Source organism: Myotis myotis, unplaced genomic scaffold (assembly GCF_014108235.1).
Source record: "Myotis myotis isolate mMyoMyo1 unplaced genomic scaffold, mMyoMyo1.p scaffold_m19_p_5, whole genome shotgun sequence".
In the NCBI taxonomy this organism is placed as follows: domain Eukaryota; kingdom Metazoa; phylum Chordata; class Mammalia; order Chiroptera; family Vespertilionidae; genus Myotis; species Myotis myotis.
In genome coordinates, this window is record NW_023416357.1 from 93,162,291 (window position 1) to 93,184,885 (window position 22,595).

Genomic DNA, 22,595 nt, shown 5'->3' on the forward strand with positions numbered 1-22,595 from the left:
AAGAACGAGGAAAGGAAGGCCGATTTGGCGAACGCCCTGCTCTGTAAGGGACCTCTGCCTGCTTAGAGCCTTTCTTTCCCCCGTTACTAGAATGAAACTGACTGCTGTTTCCATGCCTGCAGCACTCTTTCCGGGACCTCCGTGCTCATCCCACCTAGATCCCTTTTCCCTAGTAAATTTCATCCTCAGCACTGCCAAACTGCCTTCTGTGACTCGCTGCCACCCCTGTCCACCTCCCTCGAGTATTTTTGGACGGATTTCCAATTTGATCCATGAACATGCCATCAGTCAAAACAATCTTTTTAATGAGCCTCTTGTCCTGACAGCTGTGTTTAAGATAGGCCATGGGAAACGGGTGATGGAAATCTAGAAAATTGTCCATTCTGGATGGAAACCTTAATATGTGCCTCACGCTCCTTCTCCTAAAGAGGATATTATGAATAGCGAAAAAGATGTAATCTGTGCAAATGGAAAAAAGATCTCTTCATACTTAGGAAAGGATGAAAGGAAGGTGTAATTACCGAGCGCCGCCTGAGCACGTCACATGCAGCTTCCTGCTGTGTGACCTTTGGCCCCGCTCAGTGACCCTAGGGGTGGCTGATGTTATTCCTGCCTCCAAATGAGGAAACCGGCGCAGAGAGGTTGACGGACGTGCTGCACTCACACAGCTTGGCAGGGGCAGACGGAGCTCCGAGCTCGTGTCACCTGCCCCTACCTTAAGCTGTCACTGCCTTTCTGGCAGCCAAATGTTGATCAAATAAAATACCGCCTTCCTCTGGCATACACACGCGGGTTTTGAGTTTCCAAGTCATCAGGAAGGGGGAGAATTAAATGCACAAATTGAACACGGTCTCCCATGTAGAAAATAAGGGAAAAGAGAGAAGGTTGTAGGGGCATAACTAATCCCGAGTCCCTGGTGGGAAGCCAGGCTGCACAGAGGTCACAGGCCCTCCAGGCCCCGGAGGGAGCTCCGACTCGAAAGAGGGGAAGGCCGGTGTCCTTTGTAATTACCGGGTGTGGTGGCAGAAGTGGGAACGGCGCCTGGCGAACAGAAAGGCCTCTCCTGGCCGCCGTGGTGATGGCGCTGACCAGTGAGTCTCTCCCTACCGCTCTCTCCTGTGGGACTTTGGCTGCAGAACCACTTCCGTCCTGATGAAGCTGAGAGTGCGCAGCCCGAGCCACTTCTCTGCCATCACGAATTGCAGTCTCATCCCTCTCCCACCTTCTGATAGTTTCCATGAACAGGAGGCTTGAAAGGGAAGAATATAATTTTTATTGATTATTATTTAGGTGAGGCAAGAAAAGTGTAATTTACGTGGCTTTTGTTGTTGATCCTCACTCGAGGATATTATGCCAGAGAATGGAAGAGAGGGGGAGAGACAGAAACGTCAATGTGAGAGAGACACATTGGTTGGTTGCCTCCACATGAGCCCCTACTAGGCCAGGGATCGAGCTGGCAACCAAGGTATGTGCCCTTGACTGGAATTGAACCTGGGACCCTTCAGTCCTTGGGCCGATGCTCTAACCACTGAGAAAACCTGACTAGGGCCATGGGTTTTTTTTAAAAAAAGAAATGAAAGTGGGGGAATCATTTTTAGAAAAGAAAGCTGGTTATAGAATATGATCTGGCTTTGGGTCTAGCCATTTCAACAACTGAGCCATTACTTCCTACAGCTGAGCCATTACTTCCTACCTAAGCAAAACATTTTTAAAGAAAAGAAAAATACATAGGAAGAGAGAGAATCTCAAGAGGTGGCTGTGAATTCTTAACACAAGCCAGATGTTTCACCTCTGTGGACCAGGCACCTGAACAAATGCTTGAGGTGACCAGATGTTGGTGCTGCACCCACAGGAGGAGAGGCATAAACCCAGGTTCCCAGCAGTGACGCAGCCCAGGGCCACCTGGTCCCAGGCAGTGAAGCCCTGTCAGCCTTCTGCGGCTGCTCACGCCCTTCAGAAGGCAGGGCTCAGCTCCCTCACGGGATAACGCACCCTCCCCCAGGTCACGTCACACACAGGCAGGGCTGCTTGACTCAGCTGCTCCTTAACCCCAGTCTCTTCTGATGATCCAGCAGCTAATAGAACAGACGGCTCCTCCCCCAGACCTGGCCTCTTCCCAGGCCCCAGAGCTTTCTCAGACGCTGCACCAACTCAGAGTGTCCCGTCTACCTGAGCAGTCTGAGGGCTGAAAATCTCCGAACCCACCTGACCTCCCTGTTTAAAATGTAGAATGACCATTTGCCAGCCTAGATTTTACATATCGGAAATAGTTTTCAGGATTGAACAGGGTGGCTCTGAGATAGAGCTGTATGTCCTGAGTGGAACAGTTAAGTGATATAGTGTTGGGAGAATAAAGGAAGTTGCAAATCCATAGATAACATATCTCATTTTTGTGAAATTATGTGTATTTGTATAGACTTATATCTAATATCTGTATTATTACTAGAGACATTTAAATTATCTGGGCAATACACACTGAACTCCTAAAATGGGAAGAGATATCAAGAGATTTCTCTCACCCTCCTTCTTTGTTCAGTGCTCTGTGTTTTTACATTTGATTTTACTTTTTAACAAGCAGGCGTTGCTTTTTTTCTTTTAACTTTTTATTCAGGAATATTATTGAGCTTACAGAAAAGCTACAAGTAAAACGGAACACCTGTCTCTATGCCCTTTACTCAGATTTATCTGGCATTCACCCCAGTTGCTTTATTTATTTATTTGTTTAGTGAGAGATGTTGCAATATATATTTTTCTCCTGATCTGACAGTCAGTGGCATGCATCGTGTGTGAGTTTTCTATTTTCCCTTTTTTCTTACACGTTAGGAAGGCTACTGCATATGTTTTTGCACTTCATTCACATGAGGTTTGGGGCACTCATTCCATATCAGTTCCTGGCGATCTTCCTCCTCCTTCGCAGCGTCACTGTGTGTGCTAGTTAGTTCAGCTGCTGTCCTGTAGCTTGCGCTGCTTTTGCAGGCAGAAAAGCAATAAAGATAAATAGTGGGAAGAAAATGTAAAAGCCACTGAAAAGAGCAAGAGGAAGCTCTGATAGAAAGTCTGTTCTTTTTAAAGTGGGTGGGCAGTGGGAGGAGTCGGGCCTGGAGCCCTGGGCTGCCTCTGCCCCACAAATAGGGTAACCGGGGCAGCGGAAAGTCCAGTTGGCCTGAGGTCAGGGCCCTGGAAGCAGAGGGGTTGGAGGACCTCAGGGGGCCTCTAGGGAGCAGGGATGTAAGGCTGTAGGACAAGGCAAGGAAGGAGCAAAACTAGGCAAGGATATGTGCTCAGCTGGGCTGGGCTGCAGCCTCTCCCCAGAGCTCCAAAGCACAGATCCTACCGCACAGGATCCCCCAGCCCCCACGTACGGTAATCGGTAGGAATGATGAAGAATTTAAAATAGTACATGTGATTAGACTTGTTCATGGTTCCTGGCTCGTAGATCTTCAACGAATGATAGCTTTTAGTGTTACGGTCATTACTCCCTTTTTTGCTTTCCCCCCCATAACAGCTTTATTGACATGCCTTACCAGTACGTACCATACAAGTCACTTAAAGTGTACAATTCAGCAGTTTTTATAATATTTACAGAGCTGTGCATCCATCACCACAGTCAATTTGAGAACATTTTCATGACCCTATAAAGAAATCCTGTCCCTTCAGCAGTCACTCTCCCATTTCCTCCCCAACCCCCTCCCTCTCTCGGCCCTAGAAATCTCTATCTCCATAGATGTGCCTATTCTGGATATTTCATATAAATGGAATCATACAGTATATGGTCTGGGGGCTGACCTTTTGCTCCCTTGTGTCAGTCATTGGCTAAGCCCCTCCCCCCAGCAAGGGGAGGTGACCTCTTAGTGAGGTGACCCTGATTCAGGTCTCAGGAGAAGGGCAACTGTGAACCCTTAGCAGCCAACCCTCCCAGGAACTGGAGGATGGACACAGGCCTATAAAGGGGGCTGGCGGGACAATGACAGAGTCCACCAGAGTACATTGTGAAAGGGTGTTGTTTAAGACTAAGGTGCCGGGGTTATCCAGCACAATAAAAGAGCAGGGCAGGTGGCAGTTACTCAGAATTTCTGTACACAGAGACATACAGTATGTTGTCCTGGGCAGTCCTTCTTTTAACCTCTACAAGGCTCTCCCTTATACCATCACTAAGGAACGAAATCTCAGTGACCAGACTCCCACATTCTGGTGGGAATTTAAACCAGTTCACTTGTTGAAGGATGATTTGACAGTCATATCAAAAGTCTAAACATTGGGAACATGAAAGAATAAAATTCTCCCCTGAAATCAGGAAAGGATGTCTGCTTTCATCACTCCTGTTTAACAGAATGTTGAAGTTCCAACCATTGCAAAAAGCAAGAAAAAGCGTAGAGGTGAAGAAAAAAGTAAAATTGTCTCTATTTGTAGATGATATGATTATTTACTTAGAAAATCCTAGGAATCTACAAAACAATTACTGTTACTATTAAACGAATGTAGCAAGTTCTCAGGATAGCTGGTTAATGAGCAAAAATTAATTATATTCTTATATACTAGCAGCAAACTATTATCAAGTGAAATAGTAAAAATAGTTCAGTTTGCAGTGTCACCAAGCAACATACAATGCCTAGAAATAACAAAGGATATGTAAGACCTCTGCCCTATGAATAGCAAAATATTGCTAAGCATAATTAAAAACCTAGGTAAATGGAAAGATAAACCATATTCATGGAATGGAAGATTACTGTAATGTGGCATTTTTCCCAAGTTGATCTAGAGATTCAACATAATCAATAAAAACTTCTTTTGGGTAGAAATCTACAAGCTGATCCTAAGGTCTCTGTGGAAATGCAAGTTTACACATGAAAGGAAAAAGAAGAAAGTTGAAAGACCTACCCTACCTGGGTGTAAGACTAACTATAAACCCACAGTGATCAAGACTGTTTGGCATTCAGTATTAAAGATAAGCAAATAGATCAGTGGAAGAAAAGTGAGTCCCAAGCGTATATGGCCAATCACTTTGCATTAGAAGTGCTAGGAAAATTCTGAGAGCAACCTCAGTGTCCCTTGCCAGTTGAGTGGGTAAACAAATTATGGGATATCCATATAATGGAATATTGCTCAGCAATAAAAAGAATTAACTCTTCATGCATGGACAAATCTTCAGAATTATGCTGAGTGAAAGAAAGAAGCCAGACCAAATAAAAAGTGTGCATACTAAGTATGATTCCATTTACATGAAATCCAAATTTATCTGTAGGGACAGAAAGCAAGTCCGTGGAGGCCTGGGTCAGGGAGGCAAGATGGATGTGTCCATGATCTTGATCCTGGTGCTGGTTTCCGGGTGTGTAGATAGGTTAAAACTGGTCAAATAAGTGCAGTTTATGATTCTTCAATTATACTAAGTTGTACCAAAAGACCAGAAGTATGCTTTGACCCAACAGTTCCACTTTCTTATAAAATTTGGAAAGGATTGATTCTGGAGCCAGCCTTGTTTGTTTATGTGGCATTGTCACATTTTTTGCTCTGCAAACGTGCCTTGTAGTTGTGAGAATATCATAATCTGGCATTTCTACTAAAGAAATATTCAGTGCTTTAGTTAATATAGCTGTGGCTCTCAGGTGGCTGCTCTGCGCCACACACAGTACAGCTGTTTCTCATAACCGCAGCTTTACAAGGTGGCCGTTAAACTCCCCATTTTACAGATGATGAAACTAGGGCCATTCAGTAAAAAAGTGCCAAGGCTGGGATTGGATTTCTACATCTTCCCCATTCAAAGTAAGGTAACCACCAGCTATACGTGGCTGATCCAAATTGAGGTGGCTATAAGCATAAAATACATACTGGATCTTTAAGACTTAGTATGAAAACAAGAATAGAAAATTATTGTTATATATTGATTAAAAATTTAAATGATAATATTTTAGATATATTAGGTTAAGTAAATAAAACACATAACAAATTAATTTCAAATATTCCTTTTTACTTCTTTTAATGTAGCCACTAGAAAATTCACAATTACATGTGAGGCTCACATGATAGTTCTCCTGCACAGTATTGCCATAGAGCTCTTTCCACTTCCCCCTGTCTCTGTAAAGGCAACTAGCAAGTTAACTCAACAGTACATATTTGTGTTGATTGAATGTAAACTGTGTGCTGGTTAAACTTAGAGTTTTGTTTACCGGTACCTGTAAGCCCATTAGCTATTTAATTTCAAGCACAAATTGTCAGCAAGCAGTCCTTTGAAACATCTCAGGTCTGAATGACATGTCTAGAAGGAAGGATGTGGGCTCTCTCAGTTTAACGTGGGTATAGAAGTCTCTATCTGACCATCACATCAGATGTTCTTATGTATAGAATAGCTGTGTTCATTAAAGCACTGTTCTCGGTTGGGCAGATACACTTGTCTCCCCTGATCAGGATGGCAGTTTTATTAACGAGTTTTTCAAACTAAACTACAGATTACTGTTTTCTTTGTTGTTGATTTCTTTATTTTTGAGAAGCACCATAGCTTCTAAATTTTGAAGAATCAAGAAATCATGACTGAATTTTGATCTCCCAAATGTATTTTTTTTTTAGATACTATTCTTTCCCCCAGTCACTGTGGCTGCCCCCATGCCACAGAGGAAGTCAGAGTGCATAATTGCAGCAGAGATTCCCGGGCCCTAAAATATGTACTTTCTGGCCTTTTCGAAAAGGTTTGCAGATCCCGGGTCAGTTAAGTTACAAGTGATTCTCCAAGAAGTTCCGTGGAAATGTCTTTAAGATCCTATTCACATTGGCAGGAGTGGGGGTGAGGATCTGACCAGTCAGAGGCTGCAAGTGGAGCTGTGATGACCATGAGGGGAAAGGAGGACATGAACCTGAGGTTGGAACATGGGTCCAGTTCCGTTTCAGCCAGTCTAGCCTCACCCTCTGGCCTTGCCTCCCCTGCCGTCCACCTGAGCCAGCATCTAAGCTGGAACCCTGGTCTTGCCATGCACTGTCCCTGGAAAATACATGTAAGACTTTCTCCCCTGCCAGATGCCTGGTGAGGGTTCAAAAGGCTGGAGAGGAAATAACTGCTTGTTGGCCAATCTGCAGGAGGCCTCACTGGTGTTATTTAGCTCCTGCTGCTTCCTAAACACACCTGCCTGCCTTTCTTTACTCCTGCCTCCCATTGGTGATGTGCTTGGATTTTGCCTCCACTCAGCAGGTGTGTGGGTTGAGAGCGCTGACTCTGGGTCCAGGTCCCAGCCTGCCACCTCCAGGCTGAGGTAGGTGAATTGCTGTCTCTACATCCGTTTCTGATCTGCAAAACTGGGTTAATAACCATTTCTTCTTCAGGGGGAATTGTGGGGATCGACGTAAAAACATGTAAAGCGCTGTGAACAATGTCCAACAGGTAGTGAGTACTGCATGACTGTTACTAGGTATACCGGTTAATAATACAGATTTTGTAATCAAAGAAAACACGATAATTTCAAGAGAAACATCAAAAGTGCTTTATTCAAAGTAATGTCCATCGCTACCTACACATTTCCCCGATCTTTCAGGTAATTGGTGGATACCGTCCCAATAGAACTTTCCTTGTTTTGAGGCAAACCATTCAGAGACCCAATTTTCCACTTCTTCATATGTCTTGAAGTGCTGCTCAGAAAGTGCATGTGCCATCGATCGGAACAAGTGGTAATCTGAAGGAGCAAGGTCTGGTGAATACAGAGGGTGGGTTAATACTTCCCAGGCAAGATCTTTTAACGTGTCTTTAATTGGTTTCGAAGTGTGTGATGGTGCGTCATCATGAAGCAAAATTAGTTTGCCATGTCTACTGGCACATTCTGGTCGTTTTACGATCAAAGTGTGGTTCACATTGATTATTTGTTGTCGGTAGCGATCAGTATTAACAGTTTCATCTGGTTTTAGAAGCTCATAATACACCACACTTTCCTGATCCCACCAAACACAGAGCATTGTCTTCTTTCCGAAGCAATTTGGCCTTGCAGTCGATGTTGATGGTTGACCTGGATCAACCCATGATTTTGTGCATTTGGGATTCTCAAAATAAATCCACTTTTCATCGCCAGTCACAATTCAATGCAAAAAAGACTTTCTTTCGTGCCGTTGAAGCAACATTTTACTGATGACTTTTCAGTTTTCCATTTGTTTTTCGTTCAGTTGATGTGGCACCCATTTTCCTTCCTTTAATATCTTTCCCATTGCTTTTAAACGGTCGGAAATTATTTTCTGAGCAACGTTTAATCTTTCTGCAAGTTGTTTTTGAGTTTGACACGCATCTTCATCCAATAATCTTGTAATTGTTAGTCTTCAAACTTTTTTGGTTGACCTGGATGTTCTTTGTCTTTCACATCGAAATCATCACTTTTAAAGCATTTAAACCAGTGTTCACAAGTATCTTGAGATGGAGCATGTTCACCATAAGCTTCCCGAAGTATACAATAACGTTTTCTTCAAAATAATGAATTAAAACTTCCCACAAATACTCTTTTTTTGGCATGAAATTTGACATTATTAAGTGTAAAAATATCTATGATGTTAACACCTTCAGCAAATTTGACAAATGAAGTTTTAAAGCTTGCTGTCAATACAACAAAATAGCATACATATAAAATCGTATACATATCAGCATATGTGCAACTCCATATTTTGAAAAAAATCCACATTAACTGGTACGCCTAGTACTTTCTATTACTTATTATTGTCATCATAATCATGATTCTACTTCAAGTCCCAGTTCTGACAAAAGCCAAAAAAAAACACAGGATAAATTAGGGATGTGCTTAGGTCAAAGCCACCCCCTCCAGGGGGCCTGCAGTGCCATGATCCTTGGCACTTTGTCACTCTAGGGCAGGGGTGGGGAACATCAGGCCCATGGGCTGTATAAGGCCCTCGAAATCATTTGGTCTGGCCCTGCCAAGGCTTTAGGAGTGAGTTAATTAAATGTTTGACCAAGTATCGCAGGCTAATTTTTAAGTCGATAATTTTGTATGGCCCACAAATGATGTTTAAGTATCCATATGGCCCTTAGCAGAAAAGGGATTCTCCACCCTGAGCTAGAGGGTAGACGGAGCAACTGCTGAGTCAGCCTGATCCAGACACACATCCTAGCTGTGTGACCCCAGACAGGTTCCTTACTTCTGGCGCTCTCCCTCCCGGAGCATGGCCGAGCCTCTCCCTTCCCCTCCCCATTCCCGCAGGTGTCACCTTTACCTTCCTCACTCCTGAGCTCTAAGGGTCCTTCCTTAACCTCTATAGCTTGTTTCCTAGGCCCATTTCTTCTACAATTAAAAAAAAAATAGTTACTTCTCTGTGCCTCATTCCCTCACCTGTCAAGGGGGGGGTGGGTAATGTCATCATCATGGGGATCCTCCTGAAGCCTCACTGAGACGATGCGTATTGCAGGCGCTCCGAGGGGTGTTCAGTAAACAGAGCACTGTACACCGTGCTGCTGTCCCTTTCTGCCTTTCCTTTCATTGCTGCCCAGCCACAGGCAGGCCTTAGGCCTCCACTTCTAGGAAAGGTGGATCTGGGTGCCCCATTCCCTCCAGCAAGAGGGAGCTTTGTGCAAACGATTGTTCCCTGAAATTGGCCGAAGAAGCAGCATCCCGCCTCCCCCAGAGAACGTGACCGGCCTTTGCCTCCCACCTTCCCTGGCAGTCCTGGCGCCGGCCCTGTAGCATGAGGGGAGATACCCGCGGTGGAACTCAGAGTGGTACTCTGGAATGTAGAATTCCCAAATTAGCAACTCAGGCCGGGACGTCATAGGAAGACCCTCTGGCTGAATGAGCCTTGACCCTCTTTCGTAGGAGCAGCTGCGCCTGGCAGCCCTGCCGAGGAAGCACCTGGCCTCCCTTCGCCTGGCCACCAGGCCTGTGGTCGCGGCCTCCTGGCTGCCTGCTGAGGAGGCTCCTTCCCTGCAGGAAGGGCTATTACACCTGCTTCTGTGTGGCCACACCCTGTCTTTCTCTTTTACTTTCCTTTTCTTGCTGGTTTTTTTTTTTTTTTTTTGAGTCACTTTTTATTCCTTACCACCGAGACAGAATGAATTCGGGTGACTAATAATTTACAACAGAGCTTTCACATTTTCTGCTGGTGATGGAAAGGTCCATGGGATTTTCACAAGTGTATACCCAGGCAGGATGAAGGTAGACGCTGTCCAGGCCTAAGTCACACAGAGGCTGTAAGAAGCCAGCCTTTAATATCAAAATTGTCCTGAGGTAGATCCCGACTTCCTGGTTGATTCAAGGCAGCTTCCGATATTAGAATATTAAATTATCCAGAGATTGCATCCTAATCCTCTAGTTGATTTGAAATGAATTTGAATTAAGACAGCTTGAAAATAGCTTTTATAGCCTCTTTATGACTTGATACCGTGGAGAAATAAACATGAAGCTGATGCCACAGACGGCGTCCTCTGTTGATTCAGAGGCTGCCTTTGCCGGGAATTCTTCTAGTGGCCATCCGAGAAGGTGCTTGCCATCCCCGTGCGGCAGTTCATAATTCACCAATAACCTATACGTAACACTCAATTAAGGAGCCACAGAGGCATGTTGGCCAGATGACTGATGGACAGCTGAATGGAAATTCTGCACCACTCTGGAAAACACGGCTAAAATCAATCCCCCGTGAGGGAAACCATGACTTATTAATACATTCTCTGCCTCCACTGAGTCGTGAATCACTGCTTTCCTATCAAAAGCTAATAGAAAGCCAAGATTGGTAAAACTTCTTACAAGTCCCGGTGGCCTGTCGGTGTAAAAGGGGCAGGACCAGAACTCGGACAGGAGCCTGCATGTCGCAGAGCCAGCACGTGGGGTCTGTCCCACTCCAGGGTGAGCAGCTGGCCCTGCACTGGAGGGGCGGGGGGGGGAGGGGTTGGAGCGAGGAAGGGGGAGGAGGAGCACCTATTGTTTACCGACACACAAACGCTCCTCCAAGCCTGCCACCCATGCAACAGGTGTTGTCATTATTCATCTTACAAATGAGGAAATCGGGCTCACAAGTTTCAGGAACCTGCCAGAGGTCCCAGAGGACAGAACTGAGTCTGCAAGGCCCAGTGGGAGCTTGGAATCCTGCGTGACCTTCCGTCTGTTCACTTGTTACATGATCATTGCGTCGGTCCTTGTTCAGGACTCAAATGTCCAGTCCCTGGTAGTGGGGGTGGGGTGGGAGCTCTTTTACCAGAGGGGAGAAGGGTCTGGGCACAGTGGCTGTGCTCACTGACACCTCTTTCAGCTTCTTTTCTAGTCCCCTTTAGGCATCTTTGCTCCTGTAAGAATCCGTCACATTTTCTATCACTTGGGACCTTAACAATAAATGGTGAGCCCTGGGGGCCTGGAGAGGGAAGAGGATGGGGCCGTACACTGCAGAGGAGCCCAGCTCTGAAAGTTCCCGCCCCTCGAACAATCCCCATTAATGATCCCATCTCTGCAAATGCCGTTTGATATGGCGTGAAATTTGAACGTAAATGAGTTTTTACAGCTAATTATAGCTAATGCGAGCAACTTTCAAAATTGCCAAACATTCCTTCCAGAATAGTACAGTTTGCAACTATGAATTAGGCATAAAGAGCCAAATTTCATAAACATAATTTAGCATACAACAGAATTGTACTGCTAAGTGCTTTCCCACCGGCCATTAGGACCGAGGCGGCACTAATAGCACATGCCCGTTTGGTCTCTGCTGGCCGCAGGCTTTGAAAGCCTGGAAGGCAGCGGAGGAGGCAGTCATTGCCTCGGCTGCTCAGCCCGAGTGGTCAGGAACCCTCACGTCTCCGTTTGCAACGAGGACCCAGTGGGCACACAGCTCGGGGAGGCGGTCATTGCCTCGGCTGCTCAGCCCGAGTGGTCAGGAACCCTCACGTCTCCGTTTGCAACGAGGACCCAGTGGGCACACAGCTCGGGCTTGGGTGGTAGCCCCTCCATCGCTTCTGTCATCTTTTCCTGGCCCATCTGCCATGCCACCTCTAAGCTGCTCATCTCACCTTGATGTTTTGTTGGCGATCACCAGACCAGTTCCTGACCACTGCACACATTACAGTAGTAAAAATGTAGAAAGTGACGCCCCTCACCAATCCCACCCAACCACCCTCATCTGAAGTCACCACGTTGAGGAGTTGAGTGTATTTCTCTCCCTTTCAGTTGGGGATACAACCACATTCACACACACCCTCTTATACATACCCCATCTTTATTTTTTTACAAAAACAGGATCATAAAATACTTATTTACACCTTCCTGTTCATACTGAATATTTGGTGCCTTTCAAGGTCAGTATATGTTAGTCTGCCTCTTAACGTACATACTATAATTACCCAGTCTCCCATCAGTGAGCATTACAAACAGTCCTCAGTGGACACTGTACTGTAATTTCTACCCACAGACATCACACACCTACATCTGAGGCATCTTCGCCGGGTATTTCTGAAGGATACATTTCTACAAAAATGGTGCTGTTGGGTCAAGGGCACAATAAAATATGAGAAGAGAGCATCTAGTACCCTCTGAAATGTGGTGTATCTGTTTGCATCTAATAAGAGGAAATGGAAATAGCGGTGTCTCCCCACCCTCATCTGTGGGGAGACCTGGGTCACCTTCCTTCCCACCCCTAGTTGTGGACCTCACCTGGCAGACAGCCACACCTGCCCAGGCGGGTCTCGGTTCCTGCCACACACTTGCAGCTTTGGTCTGAGCGCTCTGTCAAAAGTCTCCCAGAATCCTACTCACCAGCAGCAGCTGCTGTAAACATCTCGAACCTATTTCCTTTATGTTCTTTTGAATCATTGTCATATGCAGAACTGCTTCATCTCCACAAAGGTCCCTCCTGCTACCCTCCTGTAGCCACCCCCACCTCAGTCCTTTCATCTCTGCTCCTACCTCAGCAACCATGTCTATAATGTGTCATGTCAAGAATGTGATGTAAGAGGAATCACACAGCACGAAACCTTTTGGCTTTGTTTCATCAGCATGCTTCCTTGATACCATTCAAGCCGTTGCATCAGTCGTTCCTTGCTTTTGTGTCGCTGAGTAGTATTCCCTGGTGTGGATGTGGTGGTTCAACCACCCACCTGTTAGAGGCATGCAGGCTGCTTCCGTTTTCTGCTAGTACACGGAAAGCTGCTGTGAATATCCAGGTACAGATTTTTGAGTGAACATGTATCCGAGGGTTCCGTCGCTGGGCCGTGTGGTGGCTGCATGTTCAGAGTTCTAAGAAACTGCGAGGCGGTTGTCCAGGGTGGCTGCTCGACTTCCGTCCCCTCCACCTGTAGGCGTGTCCAGGTCCTCTGCACCAGAGCCAGCGTTTGTGTGAGTAACCTTTTAAAATATTTTGTTTGGTTGGTCCCCCCCCCCCCCTTGCTGATTAAAAGCTACATATCCCATTTCTGGCCTTTTGGAAATGATACGTGTGTGTTTGTTAGTTAATTTTAAATTTTGGAACAATTTTAGACTTAACATAAAAATTCCAAATACAATACAAAGAACTCCCATACCCACTTTCCATAGTGTTACTATCCTATGCAAATAGGGTACATAAAGTCCATAGTCAGATTCCCTTACCTTTTCCGAATGCCCTCCTGCTCAGGAGCCCACCGGCGTGCCGCCTATAGCTGGTCATCGTGCGGCCTTGTCTCCTCGTGGCTGTGGCAGTCTCTCCGACTTGCCTTGTATTTAGTGACCGTGACAGCCCGGAGAAGTACTGGTCAGCACGTATAAAATCTGTCTGATGTTTTCCTCATGCTGGGGTCATGGATTTGGGGACGATCACACAGTAAAGCGCCATTTTCATCACAGTTGCATCAGGGCACATCTGTCGACATGACGTATCATCACGGCTGGTGTTTGTTCAGTCTCCCCTGGAACGTACTCTCGGAAGGCGGTCACTAGGCACAGGCCTCACACGCCTCAGGGCGGGGGAATAAGCCCCCCCCCCCCCCCCCGAGGGCAGCACATCTATAACTTAGCTGTTCCTCTTCAGTAGGGGAGATCTGCGTCTTTCTCCCACATGTATTTGTGTACTTAATCATTTACGTTAGCTGGACTCATGGATATTTTTATACTTTGAGTTATAATTTAATACTAGTTTTGTTTTCTGAAATTGTTAAGTTTGGCCACTGTGTCCCTTAGACGTGCCTCCAGCATTGTGAGGTTTTAAGCACTTGCTTATTTCCCGGCTCTGCAAGATACTCCAGGCTCAGCTAGTAAGTTTCCTGCCCAGCCCTCTAGTCAGTTATTTCTCCGCGGATCCATCACCTGTCTTGTTGGAGAATGGTGTGAGAAACCCAGACCTGGATACTAGGCGTGCTCATTGCTAATGCGTATCCTTGCTTCTCAGGCACTCCCAGATGACAGAGCAAGGACATGTGTGTCTGGATACTCACCTGTGTGTTTACACATCTGTAAATATTTCCGTATGTAACCATTTGCTTCGATATTAAGCTAAACATCATTCTTATGTGTCCAACTCTAATCTATTACCACATGGATCATTCTAGCCTCCTCCCTTTCCCCCACCTTTTCATTTTTTTATTGAGCTATATAATTCACACACCATAAAATTCACCCTTTTAAAGTATAAAATTCACTGGTTTTAATATGTTCACAAGGCTCTGCAGCCATCCACTGTCTAATTGCAGGCATCTTACCATTCCCTAAGGAAATGCTGTGCCTGTGAGCAGTCATCCACCTTCCCTTTCTCTCCCCAGCCCCTGACAAGCAATACTCTTCCTTTCTCTGTGGATTTGCCTGTTCTGGACATTTTCTAGAAATGGAGTCATACAGTGTGTAGCCTTTTGTATCTAACGCCTTTCACTCAGCATAATGTTTTTGAGGTCAGTCCATGTTGTAGCATGTGTCAGTACTTTGTTCCTCCTATGACTGAATAACCCATCATATGGATGTACCACATTTCGTTTACCCATTCATCAGTTAATGGGCATTTAGCTTGTTTATACTTTTAGGCTATTGTGAATAATGCTGTTATGAACATTCATGTACAATTGTTTGCAATAATGGGCATTTTCATTTCTCTTGACTTACATACCTAGGAGTAAATTGCTGGGTCATGTGGTCACTATATGTTTAACATTTTGAGAAATTGCCAAAGTGTTTTTACAAAACTGCTGCACCATTTTTTATCCCCACCAGCACTGTAGGAGGGTTCCAATTTCTCCAAATCCCTGTGAACACTTGTTATTTTCCATCTTTTTTATTTTAGCCAATTTAGTGGGTGTGAAGGGATATCTCGTGGCTTTGATTTGCATTTCCCTGATGGTTGATGATGCTAAACATCTTTTTATGTGCTTATTGGTCATTTGTATACCTTCTTTGGAGAACTGTTTGTTCAAATTATTTGCCCATCTGTCAATTTGGTTATTTATTGTGTATGGGTGTGTGTGTGTGTGTGTGTGTGTGTGTGTGTGTGTGTGTGAGTGAAAATGTTTATTTCCATTATGCTAAGCGAAATAAGCCAGTCAGAGAAAGACAAGTATTGCATGATCTCACTCACATGTGCAATCTAATGAACAAAATAAACTGGTGAACAAAATAGATCCAGAGACATAAAAGCATGGAACAGACTGTAGAATCTCAGAGGGAAGGTGGTGAGTGGGACGAGAGCAAAGAGCTTGTATGCATGTATGCGTAACCCATGGACACAGACAATAGGGTGGTGAAGGCAGGGGGGTGGCTAGAAGAGGTCAATGAGGGGGAAAGGGGACATATGTAATACTTTCAATAATAAAGATTTAAAAAGTTTTTTTCTTCAGCCCCAATGTCAAAAAAAAAATGATTTGGGGGTGGAGGGGATAGGACAACTATTAAATGTAGTGAAGAATTTTCATAGGCCTAAAGAAACTATTAAAAGGAAGAATGAATTAGATTTATATCGTGAATAGAATCCTACTTATAAAAGCACAAATCAGCTTGAATTTCTGAATAATTAGTAAGATTCAAAGTGACAATTTTCTATTGCAATCTCATTCTTAATGTTCTCCCAGAATCCTTAATCCTGGGGAAAGCGGAGCAAAATATGGCCAGAGGTTCATACCTTTTTTCCAACATTATTCCACCAGCCATCAAAGGTAATAAAGATTTAGCCACGGCAGGATGCGAGCTCCAGGTCAATTCTCTCCATTCTCTTTTGCTCTGCACTTCAGTTGATCTAACAAAAGCTTCTGACATCACACTTACAGCTCCTCAAGATAAACCAGAGTAAGAAATCCCATTTACTTCCCTACTCAGTTCAAAGCCATGTTTTATTTTTAAAGTAGTTGCATATTCTGTTATGCACTGTAATAGATTGTGATGAAGGTTGTAAAGAGCTAATAAATGTATGGGCCTCTTAATGTGCAAAACCAAATAATTCCTAAAAGAGTTGTAATCTTTTATAAATAATCTTTAAGTTTCCTATAAATGCAAAAAAAATTTGAACAGATTGTTAAAGCCTATACTTAATACAAACACCGTAGAAGGTGGGGCAGGGTGTCATTCTGAGACCTATCTTGGCTGGTTTCTGGGTACCTTGTGGTGAGATTGGATCCCACTCCGAAGCCTGTGCTTTCTCTGTCCCCTAATGGTGGCCACAAGCCTTTCTGGTTATTTCTTTTTATTGTTGAATTGGAAGAGTTCTTTTTTATTTTCTGGATATTACACCCTTATCAGATACATGACTTGCAAATATTTTCTCCCATTCCATGGGTTATCTTTTCATTTTCTTGATAATGTTCTTTTCCAATTTTTAAAATTTTTTATGAAAGCAAATTCATTATATCTGCATGAGATGCAACTTTTTTGTATTCCCATTCCTTCACTTCTCTTACTCTTTGGCAACCATCAGCTCGTTCCCTATATCTATGGGTCTGTTTCTCTTTTGTCCATTTATTTTATTTTGGATTCCACATATAAGTGAAATCATGTGGTGTTTGTCTTTCTCTGTTTGATTTATTTCACTTAGCATAATACTCTCTAGGTCCAGCCATGCTATCTCAATGATAAATTTCATTCTTTTTATATATCTGAATAATATTTCCTTGCATGTACATCCACGTCTTCTTTATCCATTCATCTATTGATGGACATCTAGGTTGCTTTCATATCTTGGCTCTTACTGGTAATACTGTAATAAATGTAGGGATGCATATATCTTTTTGATTAGGTGTTTTTGTTTCTTTGGATAAATACCCAGAAGTAGAATTGATGGATCATATAGCAGCTCTATTTTTAATTTTTTGAGGAATCTCTGTACTGTTTCTACAGTGGTTGTACCAGTTTACAATCCCACCCACAACAGTGTCTGAGGGTTCCCTCTCCACATCGTGCTAACACTGATTTGTTGATTAATTGATGATAGCCCTTCTGACCAGTGTGAGACGATGTGGTTTTAATTTGCATTTCCCTGATGATTAGTGATGCTGAGCATCTTTTCATTTGTTGGCCATCTGTGTGTCCTCTTGGGAGAAATGTCTATTGAGGTACACTTTCCATTTTTTGATTGGATTTGATTTTTTTTTTTTTTTTAGTGTTAAATTGTATGAGTTCCTTATGTATTTTGGATATTAACCCCTTATCTGATGTGTCATTGACAACTATCTTCTTCCATTCAGTAGGTTGTTTTTTTGTTTTGTTGATGGTTTCCTTCACTGTGCAAAAACATTTTAGTGTGATGAAGTCCCCTTTGTTTTTTTATTCTTTTGTTTTCTTTGCTTGATGAGACATATCCAAAAAAAAAAAAATGTTGCTATGAGTGATGTCAGAGAGTTTACTGCCTATGTTTTCTTCTAGGAATTTTAGCGTTTCAGGTCTTACATTTAAGTCCTTCATTTATTTTCTGTTTGTTTTCTATATGGTATAAGAAGGTGATCTAGTTTCTTAATTTCTTTTCTTTCTTTCTCTTTTTTTTTTTTTTTTTGCGTGTATCTGTCTAGTTTTCCCAAAGTCGCTTAATGAAGAGACTGTCTTTACCCCATTGAATATCCTTACCTCTGTTGTCATAGATTAATTGTCCATATAAGCAAGGATTTATTTCTAGGCTCTCTTTCCTAGTCCATTGATCTATACATCTGTTTTTATGCCAGTACCATGCTGTTCTGATTATTGTAGTGGTATAGTTTGATATCAAGGCGCATCATACCTCACACTTTGTTCTTTCTCAAAATTTCTTTGGCTATTCAGGGTCTGCTGTGGTGTCATATAAATTTTAGGATTAGTTATTCTAATTCTGAGAAGAATGCCACTTGTATTTTAATAGGGATTATATTGAATCTATATATTGCTTTAGGTAGTAAAGACATTTTAACAATATTAATCCTTTCATTCCACAAGTGGGTATAGCCTTCCATTTATTTATGTCTTCTTAATGAAGGTTTGGAAGTGGTAAACTTTCAGTCTTTATGTGTCCAAACATGTATTTATTTTGCCCTTAAACTTGAATGATGCTTTAGCTAGGTATAAAATTTGAGGTGGGTAGTTATTTGCCCTCAACATTTTGAAGATATAATGCCTTGATTCTGTTATTGCTCAGATGCCCCTATCTAATTGTCATTCCTTTGTAATACTTTACCCTGTTATCTTAAGCTTTTTTCTCTTTCATGCTCTACAATTTTACTTGATATGAAAAGCTCTCAGCTATTATTTCTTCAAATTAGTCTTATACTATTTGCTCGTTCCCCCTGTTCAGTTTCTCTTGAGAACCCACTGATACCTCGTAATCTGTCTTTCGGGTTCTTTGAACTGCTTGTTCATATCACTTGTGACTGGGTCTCCGTGTCGTCTTCACTTCAGTTCCTCAATTCTACCTTTTAATTCACTAATATCACATGAGATCTTTGATTAGAGCCAAGTCTAGAATGTATGCCATTTGTTGAGAGTTGCTTTTGTTTTAAATTTTAATGTCTTTTATGTCCACCATTTCTAAATTTTCATTATCAACTATTCTCATTCAATTTATGCCTGTTTTGCTTCATAACAAGTATGGATATTGGTCCTTTACTTAAATGAGCCCATTTATTTAAAATATTTCCCAGGTAGTTTTATATCGATTTAATCTGGAATGAATATGTGTTCCTAATTGAAGAGTTTGTAGACCATCTTACTTAGCATGAGATTTCTTCATGGGTGGTGGAATTTTTTAATTTCAGGTTCAGTTTGAGTAAGAGATTTCTTGGTTTTGTTTTTCTCTTTCTCTCTTGAATAACTTCTCCCTGTCTATGGTTTCGGTTACTTCCACCCCAGCCACCACCCAGCACCAGGCCTTATAATATAGTGATTTATTGGGAAAATGCGTTTCAGTTCGTAGACTTGAGCCTGTGTCATCCTTCCTTCCTAGACCCACAGGCTGCTATGAGCCCCAGCCCTGTGGTGTGCTAGAGGCAGCTCCTGTCAGCTCACAAAAATCAATGATTAAATTTTAAGGAATCTCGTGAGCTGATTGTTAAACAGCCATTGTTTAATTATATGAACTCACCGTTAAGTAAATTATATTAAACAGTAAAGGTAATAAACACTCAAAAGTTAGCATTTTATCTTGCCGTACATTTCTAATATCCATGCTCTAAAGGTTGCAGCATTTGTGCCCGTGTAGTGGAAACACTATAGCATGGTGCTCGAGGCATCTCTTCCCTCTCCAGTTCAACAGCATCATGTTGGTCATTTGAAAATGGCCATGATAAGAGTGTTCAAACCGTGGAGATTAGGAAACATTACAAATCAGATCTTTTTTGTGTGTGTACATGTGTGAAATACTTGTTTAACATACCAGCACAGCATTTCCCTGGCCCCGGGCATCGGGCAACAGGCAACAGCAGTTTTCTTCAGTCTCCTCCCGTAAACAGGCACTCCCGCCACCTCATTTCAAATGGGGGTCAGCTCCATTTCCTCCTCTCAGAAAGAGCTTTCCGTCCCGGTTATCTCACCATAAGCGCTTACCTCCCAGAAGCAAAGTACCCCACTCATGGCTCGGCCTTCCTGCTTTGTGTCTGGTCCATGGCATTATTCGTTTGGATGCTGAGGTGGCCTCTGTCCTTTGGTTTTCTCTTTTATGTGTTATCCATCATTGCTTTAAGCTTGAGGTGGGAAGATGTACATTAAATATTGAACATGCTGTTTCCATCTTGACCAGAACTCCATCGACATTATTTTTCATCGACATGTAACTTCGATCGTATGGCTCTCATAATCCCCTCAAAAGATTTCCTTCAGACTTCGTCATCTCTCCCCATCATTCACCTTCTGTTCCTTGTCTGTTTTTCCCTAATACTTTCCTGGACCAGTTGTTAGGACAAACATGGTAACATCTATAATAATAAAAGCATAATATACTAATTAGACCGGATGGCTGAACAACCTTCCAGGTGACCTTTCAGATGACCTTCCGGACGAAGCAGGGCTGGGAGGGCTGCGGCAAACCGCCGTAGATGCCAAGGCCCAGCCCCTGCACGGATTTCATGCATCGGGCCTCTAGTTGTGTACATGAGCTCTCCTTGAGGATTCTGGATGTCACATACGCTGCCTCTTAGTTATTATTCACTGAATAATAGTGTGTGTGTAACACAATAATAATCACTGTTCCAACAAGAAAACAGTGGAGCCCTAAGTTACCAAATGGAAATCCTTGGCCCCCTAATGTTTTTTCCCTTCCCTGCAGGTGTCAAAGCTGTGTTCTCGGGCCACTACCACAGGAATGCTGGGGGTACCTACCGGAACCTTGACGTCGTGGTGTCATCTGCCATCGGATGCCAGCTGGGCAAAGATACCCACGGGGTCCGAGTCGTGGTGGTCACCGCTGAGAAGATCGTTCATCGGTACTACAGTTTGGACGAGCTGAGCGAGAGGGGAATAGAAAGTGACCTGATGGACTTAATGAAAGAAAAATGATTGCCGTTATGACCCAGTCACTTCCACTTCCACTGTCTTTTAATTTTGCCAGAAACAGCAGCTTCTGAATAAAGAAGTATCCAGGCAGATTTGTGAATTTATGTCCTTTGCGTAAATCAGAGAGCTGGGTCCTATTCTGAATTACTTTTGAAGTAGAACTGCCTTCCCTTTAAGAAAAGAGAAGGGGCTGGAGGAGGGTTGGAGCCTGGGAATAGGAGAATAAATGATGCTGGAATATCTCTGTATGAGTGTTTGAATAACCTTTCCTAATGATGTGTTTCTCAACTATCTCAAATTCTCTGTTGTTAAGTCAAATTGTTTTCTCGCAGTTTATGGTGAGTGTCTACCTATGGACCTTAATCCCAACTGGTATCCACGTGTAATCTTGGGTCATCCTCGAACAAACTGCATCTGATCAGTTAAATTGTAGTCATGGCTCCGACGCTTGGCAACAGGAAGGTCATCTCCTCTCCCTCCTAACAAAGCAGACAGAGCTGTGCAGGCACTCATTTCCACACGGAGCTGTCAGATGCCGAGGCCTGTGATGGTGATGCAGTTGGTACAAGTCAGCGCTGAGTTTGCCTTCTTGGTGACTAGAACAGTCACCTTTGCACCTACATTAGCCGTCTGCAAAAGCCTCATCCCAGAGGCCAGAGCCAGAGCCAGAGCCCGAAGGTCGCCAGGCGCACGTTGTGAGTTTATTCCGTTCACACCGGATGCTGCAGGAACTCCACAGGTTGCTGTCCTCATGCGATCAGAATGACTCCACTCCTGAGACGCTTCACTGTGTTGACGTTGACAGGAAAAGTGGGAATTGAGACAAGAGTTCTCAAAAGAATCAAAGCAGAAATTTCGGTGGGGCAAAAACTGCTTCCAGCCGCTTTAATGGAATTGGCGCCACCTTTGATTCACTGCCCCAAAGCAGGCGAGTGAGGATGGTGACAATCGGCACTGTTTCCATGCCGTCTGCTTTGCTGCGTCTTCTCCACAGCTCCTGACACTGCTATTTCATCCACGCGGTCTGCTCTGCAGATGTCCTGATGGGCAGGGAACGTAGGTTCTCCCAGTCCTGCCAGGAACACCTCACAACATCACGCAGTAGCACTCCCTCATCCCGAAATGCCTTCAACAACCCACTGCTTACAAATGAACTGCAAAACCCATCAAGACTTTCTCGTTAAAAAGTGTTAGTCAACGTAGCAAAACCAGGAGAAAGTAAATAGAAAGATAATTGGATATGTAAATTCATAAGGAGCAAAAGACAAGAAGTTAATTGTACTATAGATCGGTGACACAGTAGCTCATTGTTACGTGGCACAGGAAAATTAAAAATGTTCAAAAATAGAATGCCCTTGTTTGGGGATTTTGCTGCGTTCTTGCCTTGTGTTCATTTTTCTTTACAACAGGTGTGGAGATGAGTTCAGGAAGAGGAAACTCGGTAAGTGGCCTAACTAACAGCCACACGTGTGGGGCGTGGGAGGCGGGAACACTGAGGATTAGCTGCCAGGATCGTGTGCCAGGCCCATAAACACGGGCGTGGGCCCCTGGGAGGGGAGAGGGAAGCACAGGCTGACCCAGCGTCTCTGTGGCGTCACGGGTGCCAACGCTCTGGACTGTGGCACCGGAGTTTTGGCGGAGGATACGGAGATAATTAAAAGCAGCAGAAATTAAATTTACTAAGCCTCCCTCCCGAAAACCTAATAAGTAAAAGAACTGACTCAAAACACGGCAAGAATGTGCTAACAATAG

At 43.6% G+C, this 22,595-nt stretch overlaps 1 protein-coding gene across 1 annotated transcript in view; it reads left to right on the forward strand.

Annotated features, from left to right (window-relative positions):
* CPPED1 (calcineurin like phosphoesterase domain containing 1) overlaps positions 1-22,193 on the forward strand; it is a 111,800-nt gene extending 89,607 nt beyond the window's left edge. Inside the window, exon 4 of the mRNA XM_036309796.1 lies at positions 20,617-22,193. Coding sequence (XP_036165689.1) covers positions 20,617-20,846 — 230 coding nt within the window. The 3' untranslated portion in view covers positions 20,847-22,193. The remainder of the gene's footprint in view (positions 1-20,616) is intronic.
* The last annotated feature ends 402 nt before the right edge of the window (positions 22,194-22,595 follow it).